The sequence below is a fragment of the Erinaceus europaeus genome, chromosome 11, assembly GCF_950295315.1.
Source record: "Erinaceus europaeus chromosome 11, mEriEur2.1, whole genome shotgun sequence".
Classification (NCBI taxonomy): Eukaryota; Metazoa; Chordata; class Mammalia; order Eulipotyphla; family Erinaceidae; genus Erinaceus; species Erinaceus europaeus.
In genome coordinates this window covers 110,785,159-110,804,928 of record NC_080172.1, presented here as the reverse complement: position 1 = coordinate 110,804,928, position 19,770 = coordinate 110,785,159, and the positions used below count along the sequence as shown (strand labels likewise).

The window sequence follows — 19,770 nt, the reverse complement described above, 5'->3', positions numbered from 1 at the left end:
GGCCATTTGCTTTTTTGGTGCTAAGTTTGCTGAGCTCTTTATACATTTTGGTGATTAGTTTCTTGTCTGATGTATGGCATGTGAAGATCTTCTCCCATTCTGTGAGGGGTCTCTTTGTTTGTTTAATAGTTTCTTTGGATGTGCAGAAGCTTTTCAATTTGATGTAGTCCCATTCATTTGTTTCTGCTTTGGTCTTCCTTGCAATTGGGTTTGATTCATCAAAGATGTCCTTGAGGTGTAGGTGGCAAACTGTTTTACCAATGTTTTCCCCTAAGCATTTTCTTATTTCTGGACTGACATCCAGGTCTTTGATCCATATGGAGTAGATTTTTGTTTCTGTGAATTTTTTTCTGGTTAAATTTGATTCTTCTTCATGTTACAACACAGTTTTCCCAGCACTGTTTATTGAAGAGAGCCTCCTTCTTCCATTTAATCCTTTGGACTAGATGTCCATAGGTGTGGGGGTTTATTTCTGTGCTTTTAATTCTGTTCTACTGGTCTCTGTGCCTATTTTTGTTCCAGTACCATGCTGTTTTGATGATGATGGCTTTATAATATAGTTTAAGGTCTGGGAGTGTGATGCCTCCATTTCTATTTCTTTTCCTCAAATGGTTTTGGCAATTCTAGGTGTTTTCAGGTTCTAGATAAATGATTATAGTGTTTCTTCTGTTCTCTTAAAGAAGCTTGGTGGAACTTTGATGGCTATTGCATTAAATTTGTATATGGCTCTGGGGAGAATATTCATTTTGATGATATTTATTCTTCCAATCGATGAGCATGGGATATCTTTCCATTTCTTGGTATCAGTTTCTATTTCCTTGAGTAGTGACTCATCGTTTTCAGTATACAAGTCTTTTGCTTCTTTGGTCAACTTTATTCCTAGGTATTTGATTGATTTTGCTGAAACAGTAAATGGGAGTGATTTCTGGATGTCTTCTTCTTCAGATTTAGTGTTTGCATTTAGTGTTTACAACCCAGTTTTCCCAGCACCATTTATAGAAGAGAGCCTCCTTCTTCCATTTAATCCTTTGTGCCACAAAGAAATGCCACTGATTGCTGTACATTGATTTTGTAGCCTGACACCTTGCTATACTGCCTAATAACTTCCAGTAGTTTTTCTGCTGGATTCTATAGGTTTTCCTATGTATACTATCATAATATCTGCAAATAGTGAGAGCTTGGTTTCTTCGCTTCCAATCTGTATTCCTTTGATTTTTTCTCTTGCCTTATTGCTATGGCAAGAACTTCCAATACTATTTTGAAGAGTAATGGTGACAGTGGACAGCCCTGTCTAGTCCCCGATCTGAGGGGGAATGCTTTCAGCTTCTGTCCATTGAGTATGATGTTGGCTGTAGGTTTGCTATATATAGACTCCACTATCTTGAGGAATTGCCCATCTATTCCCATTTTTTGTAGAGTTTTGAGCATGAATGGGTGTTGGATTTTGTCAAAGGCTTTTTCTGCATCTATTGAGATAATCATGTGGTTTTTGGCTTTGCTTTTATTGATGTGCTGAATGACATTGATCGAATTACGGATATTGAACCAGCCTTGCATTCTTGGGATGAATCCACTTGGTAGTGATGAACAAACTTTTTGATATGTTGCTGTATCCTGTTGGCCAAGATCTTGTTTAATATTTTGGCATCTATGTTTGCCGGGATAGCCTGAGGGTACTTCTTCCCGAGCTAGTGCTCTCTGGGTTGGAGAGAACTCAACTGGAGCTGATCTAGGCTGCTGTGTGGGAGAGGAATCAGGAACTCGTGCTGCACCAACTTCCGCAGGAGATACACTCTGGAACTCTCGGAGCCGGAAAGCAATTTCCAAGTGTCTTTAATCAGAAGAGCAGCTGTTTTTATACTCTCCAAGTAGGGTGGAAACAGGATGTGATATAGAGAGGGTGGAGAGAAAAGTGACTGGTGAAAATCAGAGTGTGACAAAGAAGGGATCAGTGTGTGACAAGGAGGGGGTGGAGCAGGAGAGAATCCTATCATAGAACCACCAATGCCTTGGAGTGCTTTATGTAAAAGTGATTTATGTAAATAGACCAAAGCTTTGGATCAGTAAAATCCCTATATAGGCATATGGTTAAGCAGAAGCCAGGGGGAGGTGGCAACTACCCAACATCTCCCCCTTTCTTTTTAACTTTTTGCCATAGTATCAGGAGTGTGGGGCACTTTGTGAGGCAGGGAGACTGATAAGAGGCACACCTTTTGGGGGTTTCTACTGTCCCTCCTTGCTCAACCTCTCCATGGAGAGAGAGACTAACAGGATTGACACACCCCTCAGGCTCAAGCCCTTCCAAGCTCAACCATATCCTCACAATTCCCCAACATCTTCCTCTTACTTAATGGCCATATATAACTGGGTCAATGTCTGTAAAAGGCTTCATCTCTGTCAGGGGAATAGCAGTGTAGGGGTGAACGGAAACCTGTTGGGAAGAAAGCAGAATGATAGTGTGTAAGTGTCTTTAAAAAGAACTAGCACAAGACAGAGGGATAAGTAAGAGTAGCAAGAGACAGAGTGAGCCTGATGGGTGGAGGAGGGGGGGCCTGATAAGCCGAGGGGCTAGAGGGGTGATCTGGTATTGCAAAATCCCGAGTCAGCTGGCGGTAAGTTCTATGAACTGCTACAGTCATTCTTCAAGAAGTCCAGCAGTATAAAAGGAGTGTCCAGCAAGTTCTATAGAAGCATCAGTCCAATGTCAATGGCCAGGAAATAAATGCCACACGTCTATCTTGATGGAGGAGGACGGCCACTGGAACTTTTCTTCTCTGTAGAGAGTGACCTGGAACCGCCAAAACATGGTGGGCGAAACAGAAGCAGGAAGAGCAGACACCGATGGTTGAGAGAAAGGCAGTAGGAAAGTCTTGTCCTTCGGAGTCTGTGAATCTGGTTCTCTAGATCGTGTCAGGTCACATCATGGGTTTCGGGGGATGGCTGTAATTGTGGGTGATGTCAGAGGTCAGGGGTCCAAGATGTATTTCTGGGGATTCTATATGAGCAGATGCTTCTTTATGCGAAGGCTTGTCATAGCTGTAGTCAATTACTTATGAAAAAACTTTGTAACAAATTAGAAGTTTACTACAATTGATAACTCAATGATTATAATTGGTTTAGGTATCTTTATAATTTCGTGTAAAGGTCATCTTACGTGACCTCATGTAGCAGTCTTTATATAGCAAAGTCTTCATACTGAATTTAAGTCACATATATTGATTCTTAACTATTTTTACATTGGGTTTTTAAGCAAACTCAGGTTACTAGAGTTAACACATTTTAGTGACAATTTTTTTTTTTTGGTACATTTACAATATTGGATTGATGCCAAATTTGTTGTGGATTAATTTCCACAAGATAGCTTACAGGACATTTTTGGGGGCCCTCCAAAAATGTCCTGTATAGAGAATTTGTATTTTAACTTAGGAGATGATGAATTGTCACATTGAATATTTAGAGTTTTACCTTAAACACTCAGTTACTTAAATGAATTGATTTTACCTCTTCTCGTAAAAATGTAGCTTCGAAGTTACAATTTAACTGTTAAGTTAATGTTTACCAAACTTGAAACACGCATATTAAACATATAGTTTATAACACACAGGAGGAGAAAAACTTGTAAATAAGATATATCATTTCAAATGTGAATTTAGATCTACTGTCATAGTTGAACCATCTTTACTCATACAGTTTAAGACTAAACATTTCATATTGATATCAAGACTTAAAAAAGAAATCAAAAGGGGGAATGAACAATTTTTGGACTGTTTCTGAAACCATGGCTGCATCCAGCCATTTTATATAAAGTCAGTTAACTTTCAGAGTACTCTGAGCACAATGGGTCATACAAAAATTTTGGTCACTCAACTCACTCAATTTTTTTTTTTCACTCACTCACTCACAAAACACAACTGGCCAGTCATAGCATAAGACATTCATTCGGGGATATTGGTCTGTAGTTTTCCTTTTTGTTCTGTCCCTGTCAGCTTTTGGTATCAGGGTGATGTTGGCTTCATAGAAGGTGGAAGGGAGTATTCCTGTTTCTTCAATCTTATTGGAAAGCTTAAGAATTATGGATACTGTTTCCTGAAAGTTTTATAGAATTCTTTTGTGAAGCCGTCTGGTCTAGGACTTTTGTTGTTGGGGAGATTCTTAATAACGGTTTCAATTTCTTTGTCTGTGATTGGTGCATTTAGATTTTGTAGTTCTTCTTGGTTCATTTTTGGAAGGGCATATGTTTCTAGGAATTGTTCCATTTCTTCCAGATTCTCTAGCTTGGTGGCGTATAGTTCTTCATAGAAGTTTCACAGGATTCTCTGGATTTCTGTGGTGTCAGTTGTGATATGTCATCCATTATTTACAATTCTATTAATTTGAGTCTTCTCTCTTTTTTGTTTGGTGAGTCTGGCAGTTTGTCAATTTTGTTTAATCTTTCAAAGAACCAACATTTGGCTTCATTGATCTTTTGTATGGTTCTTTTATTTTCAATGTTGTTTATTTCTGCTCTAATTTTAGTGATTTCTGTCCTTCTGGTTGCTTTAGGGTTCCTTTGTTCCTCTTCCTCTAAGTCCTTGAGGTGTGTAGTAAGGTCATTCATTTGAGCTTTTTCTTGTTGTTTAATATGTGATTGTATAGCTATAAGTTTCCCTCTCAGTACTGCTTTAGCTGTGTCCCAAATATTTTGATAGGTGTGTCTTCATTTCATTTGTTTCCAGGAACATTTGAATTTCCTGCTTGAGTGAATCTCTGACCCAGTGGTTCTTAAGGAGTATGTTGTTTAGTTTCCAAATTCTGTGACTTTTAAGAATTTTCTGTTTGTTGTTAAATGTTAATTTTACTTCACTGTGGTCTGAGAAGATACTCGAGCTCATTTTGATACTCTTGAATTTATTGATGCTGTCTTTGTGGCCTAGCATGTGGCCTATCCTTGAGTTTGTATTATGTGTATTTGAAACACTGTACTAAATACCTTTATGACTATTGCTCTCACCAACCTCAAGAATTACAATAGCAACTGAAGCAAGTATTGAAGCAGTTTAATCACTACCATTTAGACAAACAATGTCTCCTGTCCATGAAAAAATAGTAAACAAATCCCAGTGAAGACGAAAGAGAAAAAAAAGAAGGGATAGCAAGAATAGAAAGTTATACAAATTTCCTATCCACTGTATATTCTAGGGGTAACAAGAGGGGAAAGGGAAGTAGAGCAGAGATACACACATAGAAAGTCCACTCTGAGTCAAATTTCTTCCCCCAAATAATTCACAAATTCAGAAAGGCAAAGAAGAAGGAAGAAGTGTTTGTCAAGATAAAAAGAGAGAGAGAGAGAGAGAGAGAAAAGAGAAAAGATAGGAAAAAGAGCTGTAATTAAAGTGCAGTCAAAAAAAACTTTTTTGATTACTTTATTTTTAATTTTATTTTTTAATTAGCTAGGAGGAGGAGGAAGGGGAGAGTCTGTAGAGAAGGTAGGAGTAACGAGACAAGTTCCTCCCACAATAAATAAGATGCTCACTACTCTAGCAATGAAAGATACCCTAAGAGTTAATTCTGATCAACCTAAAGGGGGGGAAGATATATGCCTTTATATAATATTAATAATAAAATAGCAGGTCAAAAAAACCCTGTCCCATATTACCTCAAACCTCGTGAAGAGAGACAGGTGATTGTTAAGAAAGAAAAAATAAATAAATAAATAACCTCAGGACTAGACATGGGTAGCTGGAATAGACAATTATACAAATCTACTATCCACTGTATATTCTAGGAGTAGCTAAAGGAGGAAGGGAAGTTGAGCAGAGATACTCGCAGTGAGAGTCCACTCTGAGTAAGAATTCTTCCCCAAAATAATTCCCAAACTTGTATCAGTGAATTCAGTGAAAGCACACTGTTTGGTGGTGTGGGGGATGGGGCCTGTGGCTTTGGAAGCTGTAGGATTAAGGAAGAAAGGATGACAAGAATGAGAAAAAGTAAAAAAATAGAGAGAAAAAACATAAGAAAAAGAACTGTAATAAAAGAGAGGTGAAAGGAAAGAGATTTTTATTATTTATTATTTAATTAGCTATGCGGGGGTGGGGGGGGTTGGATACTTAGGAAGAAAAAAGGCCAGAGGTTTCAGAAAGGAAAAGACTTAGAATGAATGATACTCCCTGGTGGAACTGGAATCTTGGTAAACAAAGAGGCTCAGCAGGGGAGCCTGCTAGGAGCTGGTCCCCAGGGCCTGGTTTTGGGGGGCATGGAGAGGTGTGCTTTGGGAATTATAATTTAAAAGAAAAAAAAATTCCCTTTTTTTCTATTCTATTTTTTAACCCAAATTAAGTTACAGCCACCTCCTTGGTGGCACCACTAGGACCCCTTATAGACTGGCCTACTAAAGGCAGAAAATCTTACTGTTTCCAGACGATGTGGTCAGAGATCAAGCCACTAGCAGCTTCTCAGTCTGCCATCTTCCGGGAACCCCTCTGTTTATATAATTTTTAGAAATGTTTTCATTTACTTTGGTCTTTGATCACTTGAGTTCAAAATTTAGTGACAAGCATTCTTTGAGGCTTTCATTTATATAATCTTTTGGTACTGTTTTCTTAAAATATACAACTACTATATCCAAAAGAAAAAAATGCAGTATTTAAAGACACTGTAGCTACTGCACAGATCTTTGGCCAACCCAGTATAGTTATATCAGTGTTTACTCAAGGGAACATCAAAACGTTAATGGTATACTATAAAATAAAAGACTCTCTTAAAGGAACATTGCACTTATTTTTCCTTTTTAAATATAATCCATGAAATCTTGTAACATGTCTCAACTATTTATAGTGAACAATGGCATTTGGTTCTAGTCATCTTGGCAATGCTTTACATCCATGAATCAAATAGACAGGACATATCAGAGATGGCTGTTGTCATTCTGGAGGGCCCACTAGAGACAACTGGAAAGGAATGTCTTTGGAGACAGGATCTGAATCCTCTCTAGGATTTTCTTTTCCTTGGTGCTTTATTAGCAACTGTTGGGAAATTGTGAGCATGTGATTGATCTTGGCAGGGCTTGACTAGAGGGGAGATCTATCTTCTCCCTGCCCGCGAAAGCACCCTTCATTTCATTCTACTAATGGTCTGTCCCTTTATTATTTACATATCAATCTCCTTGTCTTACAAAAGACTAGAGGTCTCCTTCCTTAGTCCCCTCAGGATATTGATAATTCTGGCCAGTTGAATCCTTAGCAACAGTTGCTGGGGAGGTTTTACCTTTCAAGCCCCTCCATTTTTCTCTGCCCTTCTTTTAAGGACACATGGATGATGAAGCCACTTCCTGGGCAGGCTTGACTTTTGTGGATCTGTAGAAGGAGGGAGCCATGCAGGGAGAGGCAGAAGCTGGCCATTGTGATTTTTGGCTCCATAGACTTTTAACCAGGTGCCTACATGCCCGACTCTGGACCAAAATTCCTAATTGAAAAGAAATGAGCAAGATAGAATTCCCTGCTTCATAGTAGAATGTAGACATATTCTCTAGATTGAGGAGATGGGCTATGTTTTGGGTCCTACTCTGGGGCACCTGCATGAATAAGATTTGTATTGATAGAGAGGGGAGAGACAGATAGACAGCTGCAGACATGCTTCACCACCTGTGAAGAGACACCCCCTGCAAGTGGGCATCCAGGGGCTCAAACCGGGATCCTTACCACCAGTCCTTGGGCTTCGTGGCATGTGCCCTTAACCCACTGTGCAGCTGCCCTGCCATTCATCAATTTTTATTCATATTTATTTATTTATTTCAGCTTTTGTTGCCGTTTTTATTGTTGTTGTAGTTATTGTCATTGTTAGATGGACAGAGAGTGATCGAGAGAGGAGGGGAAGACAGATAGGGGAGAGAAAGATAGACACCTACATACCTGCTTCACCACTACCCTACAGGTGGGGATCCTTATGCAGATCCTTGTGCTTTGTACCACCTGCACTGAACCAGCAGAGCTACCGCCAAAACTGTCTGATCAATTTTAAGGCAAATAGATTTCTCATACCATCCTTTTAAAAGACAGAGAGAATATAAACAATCAATCAAACAAACAAATAAATAAATAACAAAATTGATTTATTAATATCACTGTGGAATGGAGAGACAGAGCCCGAGCATCACAGTGGCATGTGTCACAACGAAGGAGGGACTCAGGGCCTCATGGTGGAGTGTCCGGCACTTTATCTACTGCACCACATCCTACTCACCCAATTTCCTTTTTTTTTCTTTTTAGTTATTTTTTTTATACTTTTTTTTATTTTTTATTTTTTTTTATTAAAGAAAGTATTAATTAACAAAACCATAGGGTAGGAGGGATACAACTCCACACAATTCACACCGCCCAATATCCATATCCCACCCCTCCCCCGATAGCTTTCCCATTCTCTATCCCTCTGGGAGCATGGACCCAGGGTCATTGTGGGTTGCAGAAGGTAGAAGGTCTGGCTTCTGTAATTGCTTCCCCGCTGAACATGGGCATTGACGGGTCGGTCCATACTCCCAGTCTGCGTCTCTCCCTAGTAGGGTGGGTCTCTGGGGAAGCTGAGCTCCAGGACACATTGGTGGGGTCTTCAATCCAGGGAAGCCTGGCTAGCATCCTGATGGCATCTGGAACCTGGTGACTGAAAAGGGAGTTAACATATGAAGCCAAATTGTTGAGCAATCATGGACCCAAAGCTTGGAATAGAGGAGAGGAAATGTTAGGGGGGGTACTCACTACAAACTCTAGTGTACTTCTGCTTTCTTACTTTGGTGCCATACTACAAACTCAGTCAATTTCTGCTTTGCGTTTCTACTTCTTTTTTTTTTTTTACATGCATAACATTCCCCAATTCCCATTTAACAATACAACCCCCACTATTTCATTCATCATTTTTCATTGACCTGTATTTTCCCCACCACCCTATCCAGACCAGAGTCTTTTACTTTGGTGTAATACTCCGATTCCATTTCAGGTTCTACTTGTGTTTTCTTTTCTAATCTTGTTTTTCAACTTCGGCCTGAGAGTGAGATCATCCCGTATTCATCTTTCTGTTTCTGACTTATTTCACTCAATATGATTTTTTCAAGGTCCATCCAAGATTGGCTGAAAATGATGAAGTCACCATTTTTTACAGCTGAGTAGTATTCCATTGAGTATATATACCACAACTTGCTCAGCCACTCATCTGTTGTTGAACACCTGGGTTACTTCCAGGTTTTGGCTATTACAAATTGTGCTGCCAAGAACATATGTGTACACAGATCTTTTTGAATCGATGTGTTGGGTTCCTTAGAATATATCCCCTGGAAGGGAATTGCAGGGTCATAGAGTAGGTCCATTTCTAGCCTTCTGAGAGTTCTCCAGACTGTTCTCCACAGAGGTTGGACCAATTGACATTCCCACCAGCAGTGCAGGAGGGTTCCTTTGACCCCACACCCTCTCCAGCATTTGCTGCTGTTACCTTTTCTGACGTATGACATTCTCACAGGTGTGAAGTGATATCTCATTGTTGTCTTGAATTGCATTTCTCTGACAATCAGAGACTTGGAGCATTTTTTCGTGTGTTTCTCGGCCTTTTGGATCTCTTCTGTGGTGAATATTCTGTCCATGTCCTCCCCCCATTTTTGGATGGGGTTATTTGTTGTCTTGTTGTTGAGTCTGGCAAGCTCTTTTTATATGTTGGTTATTAAACTCTTATCTGATATATGGCATGTAAAGATCTTCTCCCATTCTGTGAGGGGTCTCTTGATTTGGGTAGTGGTTTCTTTTGCTGTGAAGAAGCTTTTTAATTTGATGTAGTCCCATAGGTTTATACTTGCCTTAGTCTTCCTGTAATTGGATTTGCTTCATTTAAAATGTCTTTAAAATTTATGCGGAAAAAAGTTCTGCCAATATTTTCATCTAAGTATCTGATAGTTTCTGGTCTAACATCCAAGTCCTTGATCCACTTGGAATTTACTTTTGTATTTGGTGAAATACAGTGATTCACTTTCATTCTTCTGCCTGTTTCAACCCATTGTTTCCAACACCATTTGTTGAAGAGACTCTGCTTTCCCCATATAATAGTCTGGGCCCCTTTCTCAAAGATTAGATGTCCATACATGTGGGGCCTCATTTCTGGGCTCTCAATTCTATTCCACTGTTAAGTGTGTCTGTTCATGTTCCAGTACCAAGCAGTTTTGATGACAATGGCCCTATAATACAGTTTGAGATCTGGCAGTGTGATGCCTCCGGTTCTGTTCTTTTTTCTCAAGATTGTTTTGGCAATTCTAGGTCTTTTCTGGTTCCAGATAAACATTTGTAGCATTTGTTCTATTCTCCTAAATAATGTGCTTGGGATCTTGATGGGGATACCATTAAATTTGTAGATGACTCTGGGTAATATATTCATTTTGATGATGTTAATTCTTCCAACCCATGAACATAGAATATCTTTCCACTTCTTTGTGTCTTTTTCAATTTCTTTGAGTAGTGATTCATAATTTTCAGTATACAAGTCTTTCACTTCTTTGGTTAGGTTTACTCCTAGATATTTTATTGTTTTTGTTGCTATAGAAAAAGGAACTGATTTCTTGATTTCAATTTCTTCTAACTTAGTGTTTGCATAGAGGAATGCCACTCCACTGACTTTTGAATGTTAATTTTATGGCCTGACTCCTTACTGTATTGCCTGATGATTTCCAAAAGCTTTTTGCTGGATTCCTTAGGTTTTTCCATGTATACTATCATGTCCTCTGCAAATAAGGAGAGTTTGACTTCTTCTCATCCAATCTGTATGCCTTTAATTCCTTGCTCCTGCCTGATTGCTATGGCAAGAACTTCCAACACTATGTTGAATAGTAATGGTGATAGTGGGCAGCCCTGTCTAGTACCTGATCTGAGGGGAAATGCTTCCAGTTTTTCACCATTGAGTAAGATGTTGGCTGTAGATTTGCTATATATAGACTCCACTATCTTGAGGAATTTTCCATCTATTCCCATTTTTTGTAGTGTTTTGATCATAAAGGGATGTTGTATTTTGTCAAAGGCTTTCTCTGCATCTATTGATATGAACATGTGGTTTTTGGTCTTGCTTTTGTTGATGTGGTGGATCACATTGATTGATTTACGTATATTAAACCAACCTTGCATGCCTGGGATAAACCCCACTTGGTCATGATGAACAATTTTTTTGATATACTGTTGTATCCGGTTGGCTAGAATTTTGTTCAATATTTTCGCATCTATGTTCATCAGAGATATTGGTCTGTAGTTTTCTTTTTTGGTTGTGTCCCTGTCTGCTTTTGGTATCAGGGTGATGTTGGCTTCATAGAAGCTGGCAGGGAACCAGGATGCCAGCCAGGCTTCCCTGGATTGAAGACCCCACCAATGTGTCCTGGAGCTCAGCTTCCCCAAAGACACACCCTACTAGGGAAAGAGAGAGGCAGACTGGGAGTATGGACCGACCAGTCAACGCCCATGTTCAGTGGGGAAGCAAGTACAGAAGCCAGGCCTTCTACCTTCTGCAACCCTCAATGACCCTGGGTCCATGCTCCCAGAGGGATAGAGAATGGGAAAGCTACTGGGGAGGGGGTGGGATATGGAGATTGGGCTGTGAGAATTGTGTGGAGTTGTACCCCTCCTACCCTATGGTTTTGTTAATTAATCCTTTCTTAAATAAAAAAATATATTTAAAAAAAAGAAGCTGGCAGGGAGTATTCCAGTGTCTTCGATCTTCTGGAAGACTTTTAAAAGTAGTGGTATTAGTTCTTCTTTGAAAGTTTTGTAGAATTCATTTGTGAAACCATCTGGTCCAGGACTTTTATTTTGGGGAAGATTTTTGATAACTGTTTCAATTTCATTAGCTGTGATGGGCCTGTTCATGTTATCCACTTCCTCTTTACTTAGTTTTGGAAGTTGGTAGGTATCTAGAAAATCATTCATTTCTCCCAGGTTCTCTAGCTTGGTGGCATATAGTTGTTCATAGAAGCCTCGCATGATATGTTGAATTTCTGCAGTGTCTGTTGTGATATCTCCTCTTTCATTTACTATCCAATTTATTGGGGTCTTCTCCCTTTTTTGTTTTGTGAGTCTGGCTAAAGGTTTGTTGATTTTGTTTACTCTTTCGAAGAACCAACATTTACTTTCATTGATCTTTTGTATGGTTTTCCTATTCTCAATGTGATTTATTTCTTCCCTAACTTTAGTGATTTCTGTCCTTCTGGTTGCTTTAGGATTCCTTTGTTGTTCTTCTTCTAGGTCTTTGAGATGTGCAATCAGGCTGTTTATTTCTGCCTGTTCTTGTTTCCTAATGTGTGCTTGTATAGCTATGAACTTCCCTCTTAGGACTGCTTTAGCTGTGTCCCAAATATTTTGATAGCTTGTGTCTTCATTTTCATTGAACTCTCGAAACATTTTGATTTCTTCCTTGATTTTCTCTTTGACCCAGAAGTTGTTAAGAAGTGTACTGTTGAGCTTCCACATTTTGGCACTGTTACTAATCTTTTGTTGATTGTTAAGTGTTAGTTTAATTCCAGTGTGGTCTGAGTAGATGCTTGGGATGACTTCAGTGCTCTTGAATAGGCTGATGCTGTCTTTGTGGCCTTACATATGGTCTATCCTTGAGAATGATCCATGTGGATTTGAGTATAATGTGTATTCCAGTTTCTTGAGATGAATGATTCTGAAAATGTCCAATAGTTCTAGTTTATCTATCTCTTCATTTAGCTCCCTTATGTCTTTACTGATTTTCTTCCTTGATGATCTGTCAAGTTGAGATAGTGGGGTGTTGAAGTCCCCTACTATGATTGTGTTACTGTTAATATATTGCTGTAGCTCTTTCAGTAGAAGTTTGATGTATTTAGATGGCTTCTCATTGGGTGCATAGATATTAATAATTGTTAAGTCCTCTTGATTGACTGATCCTCTGAGCATTAAGTAGTGTCCATTCCTATCTTTTTTAATCTTATCTATTTTAAAGTCTATCATGTCAGATATGAGAATAGCTGTTCCTGCCCTTTTTTGTGGGCCATTGGCTTGAATGATAGTTTTCCATCCTTTCACTTTAAGTCTGTGTTTGTCTTGTTGAGTTAGGTGAGTTTCCTGTAGACAACATATTGTTGGGTTCTGTTTTCTGATCCATCTTCCTACTCTGTGTCTTTTAATAGGTGAATTCAGGCCATTCACATTTATTGATATCAAAGATTGAAGATATTTTAATGCCATTCTTGTAGAGTTTTAGAGTGTTTTGATATATGTCCTATTTGTGGTGGTCTGACTATTTATAGGAGACCTTTCAGAACTTCTTTCAGGGCAGGCTTGGTGATGGTTGCTTCCTTCCACTGTTGCTTGTCTGAGAAGGTTTTGATGCTTCCATCTAGTCTGAATGACAATCTAGCAGGATATAGTATTCTTGGCTGAAAGCCTTTCTCATTGAGCACTCGATAGATACCTTGCCATTCTCTTCTGGCCTGTAGTGTTTGTATGGAGAAGTCTGCTGCTAATCTTATGGGTTTTCCTTTGTAGGTGACTCTTTGGTTTTCTCTTGCAGCCTTGAGGATCCTTTCTTTATCCTTATTCCTTTCCAATCTAAGTATGACATGTCTTGGTGTCTTTAGGTCTGGGTTAATTCTGTTTGGGACCCTCTGGGCTTCTTGAATCTTTATGTCTTTGGTGTTGTCTAGACTCGAGAAATTTTCAGCTATTATGGCCTGGAGAATGCTTTCTTCCTCCCCTTCTCTTTCTTCCTCTGGTAAGCCAATAATGCGTATATTGTTTCTTTTGAAGTCATCCCATAAGACTCTGTTGTTGTTTTCAGCATCTCTTAATCTCTTTTTGAGATCTCTTACTTCTTTTTTAGTTGTCTCTAATTCATCCTCAATCTTGCTAATTCTGTCTTCAGCCTCATTGATTCTATTCTCTCTGCCCTCTACTGCTTTCTGGAGTTCATCTATTTTGTTGCCCTGCTCTGCTACTGTTTTAGCTTGTTCAGCTAGTTGCCTTCTTAGCTCAGCGATTTCAGCTTTCAGCTCTCTAATAACCATGAGATTATTAGAATTTTCTTCCATATTCTCATTTGTTGTTCCTGCATTTCTGATTACAATTTTTTCAAATTCTTTACTCACTCCTGTTATTATTTCCTTGGCTAATGTTTGGATGTTGAACTTGTTGTTTTGTGCTTCACCCTCTGGAGGACTTTTAGCTGGACCCTTGTCCTGGTTCGAGTCTCCAATATTTTTTCTTGTTGTTTTAACCATTTTATATAAGTTAACAGTTTTTTCAATCCCTGAGTTGGAGTTCAGTGGTGTAAAAGCCTTTTTTTTTCCCCTGTAGGCTATGGGAGCCTGAGGGCTTTTAAACTATCAATAGGCTTCTTAGCTTAATCACTGACTCCTGACCAAGAGATAAAGCAGGGTGTGGCAGAGATAATCCAGTGGTTATGCAAAGAGACTTTCACAGCCCCTCAGCTATGCCACCGAGGTATAGGTCTTCTCCTGAGTTTCCCGGTTAGATCTCTGTACCCTGGTGTCCCTCCCTGTTGCTGCTCCAGATTCTGAGGGTAGTAGCAATGGAGACTCAGAGTTGCACTTGGTGAGTCTCTGGGGAGTCCTTTCCTCCCTTCAGCTGTCCCCTTGTTGGTGGAGCAGACTGGAGGTGGTGTCTCCACTGACAAACTGTTGAACTGTTAGCAGTCACTTAATCTCTCCTTAGGCCCCTCTCTCCTCTCTGTCACCATCCACGCGTGTTTGTACTCACGGGTGATTTACTGGGTTTCTGTGGTCATTCTAGTCCTGTCTTGTTTCGGTCTGGGTGGTCTCCTTTGGTATTCCTAGTTGATCCGGGAGAGGAGAGGAGAGAAAGCGATCTGCTGCTCATAGCTCTGCCTCCGGAAGTCGAATTAAAGTCGTAAATCTGATTCTATAAGAAAAATGCCCATTTAGTGCTGTCATATTTCAGATTCAAATGCATTCTCTGCAGGTGAGCACTGAGCTGGGTTTCCTTTGCTTATGGATCACATGGCTATGGTGACCGAAGCAGGGTTTGTGAGCACTGAGGAGCCAAATTCCTAAATGTCACATCCAATGATTCTAAAAGACAGCTTTTCATAATGATGTAAACAAGAAAAGCAGGGTATAAACATGGGCTCCCAGTGTTTGAAGACCTTCTGCGTACAGTATGAGCAGTGACAACTGCTCACCATAATGGACCTGGAGTATCTAAGATCCTGGAGAATCTTTGAGATCTGAGTACAAAGCAAGTCAAATGTCCCAGACTGCAGAATTCCGTGGATACTGAAACTCTCCATGGGGCAGGAAACAGCTGGAGACATAAATGCTGCAGCCCTGAGGTGCAGCGCAACAGCTTCTCCAGGGTGGCCATGGACAGACGGTTCCCATGCAGGTTGAGGGAGCTGAGCTGGGAGCAGATGCTCAGGGCAGGGAGCAGGGCCTCAAGCTGGGGGTCCTGGAGGCCACACAGACTCAGGTCCAAGTCCTGGAGGGTGGCTGCATTTACCTCTAATAGAGCTTGCAGGGGATCACTGACAGAGGTCACAGGGACATCTCTCAGACACAGTTCCTTCAGCTGATGGATGTGTGGGCTCTGGAACAGGTGAGTCAAGTCTCCTTCTGTTAACGTGCAGTTGGTGACTGAGATGACCTCCAGCTGGTTTTGAATATTCCTGAGCAGAGGGAGGCAGGTTAGGATGGAGATTGGATTCAGCAAAAGTGTGAAAATTAAGAATGAGGTGAGGATACATCAAGGCTCATGGTTAATCTAAAACTGAAGGAATCCAGTGCTGTTTAAAGCTAAACTCTTTCTTTTCAGTGTTCACATGAATCTTTGATTGAATCTTGCTATTTCTAAAATGCATTTCTTCAAATTCAGGCAGATATATGCATACTTTTCTCATTGTTCTTTCTTTCTCTGTGTCTTTATAAATGCATGAAAACTGTAGTACATAGTAAGACATACTCTAAAAGGTCTCCCATTCTAAGGAAAAGTGTTGGCACCAATGGCAGCAATACTGGATCCAAATAAAACTACTCTCACTCAACTTTCATCAGACCTTCATTGAACAGTAGCTGCACCATTACTGATGTGAGTGAGAAGGCTGGGAATCTTGTTACAGAACAGAGTGAGGCAGGATCCCACAGAAACTGCTGGTCCTGCCAGTCTCCAGGGCCTCCCTGACATATCTCATTCCTCAGCTGAAGCCTCTTTAGTAGCGTCTGCACACTTGCACTGGCTGTGTATTCACAATCCTGCCTGGTCACACCTTGCAGTTCAGGAATTGGAGGCATTGTGTGGGATCTCTTCTTCACTGTCCCCTTCCCTAATAGTTGTCTAGTCATCTAAGAGACCTCTTCAGACCTGAACCTGAGAACCAAACACACTCACTAGGCTGGATATTCCACCAAGCATCTGAGCAAGGTATTCCTTCCATAACTCTGTGAAACTAGGTCCTCAACTTCTCATGGTTAAAGTCTGATGGAATATTTACGATGAGAGAGATGTGTTAGAATGGAACAGTGTAGTGCTTAAGTAAAATGGCTTTCATTCCTGAGTCACCATGTTCTCAGGTTTCATCTCCAGGAGTATCCTAAACTAGTCTTTAGAGACAGACAAATAACAATAATCAGTGATAATAGAATTGAGAAGCAAGGAACTTGAGACCCAATGTCTCAGATACTCTGCCAGGGACACAACCGTACCTGAGCAGCTGGTCCAGATGGCCCTGGAGGAAGGAGACAGATTCCAAGTACAGCTCTTGAAGACGAAGTAGCTGGAGGATCTTTGATGTGAATTCAGAGATGAGATGATTCTGGTTCTCCAACTCATTTGATGGGACTCCCTCAAGTATGATGATCTCCAGACAGAGTCTACTGAGGTTTTTCATCCTGCCCAGAAATTGCCCAAACGTCTGTAGGTTTGAGATTGTCCAGGTGCAATTTACTTGCAACTCCTGCACATCAGGGAATGAGATGGTATGCAAAAGCTTGACATTCTTTCTGCTCAGTGAATGTATTGTCACTGTCTTACAACAAAGGTGCACTCCCTTTCTCTTCTTGATCCAGTTCAGTAGGTAGAAGAATATATTATTTCTGTGTCTCCCATCGAGGTAGAGGTCTACACACACCTCCAAGCAGGGTCTGGCATTCTCGTTCCTTGAAGGTCCCTCAGCCTCTAGTTGTTTCCTTAGTGAGCACACTGGGAAGTAGTCTCCAGTCCACACACTCCAGAACTTCTCTCCTGTGGACTGTAAATCCAACACCTGCAGCTTACAACTGCTTTAGGGAAAACGGGGCATTGATGAAGATAAAAACCATGAACATAGGTTTTTGACCCAGAATGCAGGCAGTGGCCAGGTTCAGACTGACCAACTCTTTGATTCCCTCCCATTTCAGACAACTTCTTCTTTCTACCCACTTCTTCTGACTTTCTTCATCTAATTCCCACATTTCATAATTAGTTTAGACTAAACTGAGAAAATGAAAACTGTGGAATTTTATTCCATGGCAAATGCATTAAACTCAAGTTAGAAATTAGAATACACCAATTTCCTTGTGCTCTCTTTTGATCTGTGTGGCCTCCCATTGTGTAGCTGGGGGAATGTGAATTCAGGACCTTCAGTGCTGGTGGATGCTGCCTACTCTATTTAAACAAAGATTTCAACAAAGAGGGCAAAAATAATAGTGTAACTGTTATGCAAAAAGACTCTGATTCTCAAGGTGTCAAGGTCCAGCTTCAATCCTCTACACAAAAATATGTCAGGGGGCAAAAATAAATTAAAAAAGAAAAAAAATTAGTGTGTAGTACATTGGTCTGAGTATATATTCTATAAATCTAAGAACATCAGACTTCAAAATGGTAATCAGATTGAATTTAACAGTGGGCTCAAATTGTTAACATATTTCTAATAATGACTTGTTCTTTGAAATATTGACTCTCTTAAAACCTTAGACCAGTATTTTCCTTGGGGGTCTCAACTGTTGTTTCATAGCAGGACAATTCATAATAGCTAAAACCTGGAAGCAACCCAGGTGCCCAACAACAGATGAGTGGCTGAGAAAGCTGTGGTATCTATACACAATGGAATACTATGCAGCTATCAAAAACAATGAACCCACCTTCTCTGACCCATCTTGGAAAGAGATAGAAGGAATTATGTTAAGTGAACTAAGTCAGAACGATAAAGATGAGTATGGGATGATCCCACTCATCAACAGAAGCTGACTTGGAAGATCTGAAAGGGAAACTAAAAGCAGGACCTGATCAAATTGTAAGTAGGGCACCAAAGTAAAAACCCAGTAGTGAGGGGTAGACATGCAGCTTCCTGGGCCAGTGGGGGGTGGGAGTGGGCTGGAGGGATGGGTCACAGTCCTTTGGTGGTGGAAATGGTGTTTATGTACACTCCTAGCAAAATGTAGACATATAAATCAATAGTTAATTAATATGAGAGGGGGAAATCAATTGTATGTCTCAAAGTTTCTCAAAAGACAAACTGAATCTTTTTAATATATAGGCTATGTATTTGATATGCGGACTCTCTCAAAAGCCTAGACCAAGTAGATTAGAAGCATCCAATAGCACAGCTATATACAAGATACTGGATACTGTACAGCAAACCATAACAAAGGGACTTTTCAAAGTTAACCCAATTAACAAATAAAGTGATGATAATATTAACTATCGATTGTCTTTTTGAACCCTAAGACAGCAGGAACCACACATCTTTACTATAGAGCCCCTACTTCCCCCAGTCCTGGAACCCTTGGATAGGGCCCACTTTCCCATATGCATCTCCCAATCCAAACCAAATAATATTGCATCCGCCGATCACAACCTAACCAAAGCAACGATTGCCACCTCAATATGCTTCACCTCAGACTGTATCCAGAGACTTCACGTGTGGAATGACAACCCTTCAACTTCATTACTCGGGTGAGACCTTTCCTCTTATAGTACACTCTAATTTCATCTCAGGTAGTTCACTTTCTAACAAAGTCCCATAATCTAGATATACACCAGCTTCTGTGAGAGAGAGCTTATGTTCACACGTATCCATAAACTACTGCAAAATATATACCTGAAAGCAGAAGTACATTAGAGTTTGCAGTGAGTACCTCCCTAACACTTCCTCTCCACTATTCCAAGCTTGGGATCCATGATTGCTCAACAATTTGTTTGGCCTCATATATTAACTCTCTTTTCAATCACCAGGTTCCAGATGCCACCAGGATGCTGGCTAGGCTTCCCTGGATTGAAGACCCCACCAATGTGTCCTGGAGCTCAGCTTCCCCAGAGCCCCACCCTACTAGGGAAAGAGAGAGGCAGACTGGGAGTATGGACCGACCAGTCAACGCCCATGTTCAGCGGGGAAGCAATTACAGAAGCCAGACCTTCTACCTTCTGCAACCCTCAATGACCCTGGGTACATGCTCCCAGAGGGCTAGAGAATGGGAAAGCTACCATGGGAGGGGGGGGGTTATGGGGATTGGGTGGTGGGAATTGTGTGGAGTTGTACCCCTTCTACCTTATGTTTTTTTTTTTTCACTAATCCTTTCTTAAATAAAAAAAAAAGAAAAAAAGAAAAAAAAAACTTTACCAGGCAAAAAAAAAAACTTAGACCAGGAAGAACAGAAGCAACCAGTGGTGTTACTTTACAAGATACAGCTATATATCAATAGAGTCAAAAGGCATAAATTAAGGTGGAGTCATGTGTGATCCAGCAAATTCTTATGAATAGGATTTTCAAAGTTAACCCAATTACTAAGTTATTTGATTATAGCAATAACCA

At 40.2% G+C, this 19,770-nt stretch overlaps 1 protein-coding gene across 1 annotated transcript in view; it reads right to left on the bottom strand.

Moving 5' to 3' along the window:
- LOC132541467 (PRAME family member 12-like) overlaps window positions 1–19,770 on the bottom strand; it is a 140,543-nt gene that overhangs the window by 102,490 nt on the left and 18,283 nt on the right. Inside the window, exons 6-7 of the mRNA XM_060202373.1 lie at window positions 17,110–17,257; window positions 16,685–16,893 (exon numbers count right to left, since the gene is read on the bottom strand). Of these exons, the coding sequence (XP_060058356.1) occupies window positions 16,685–16,893; window positions 17,110–17,257 (357 nt within the window). The remainder of the gene's footprint in view (window positions 1–16,684; window positions 16,894–17,109; window positions 17,258–19,770) is intronic.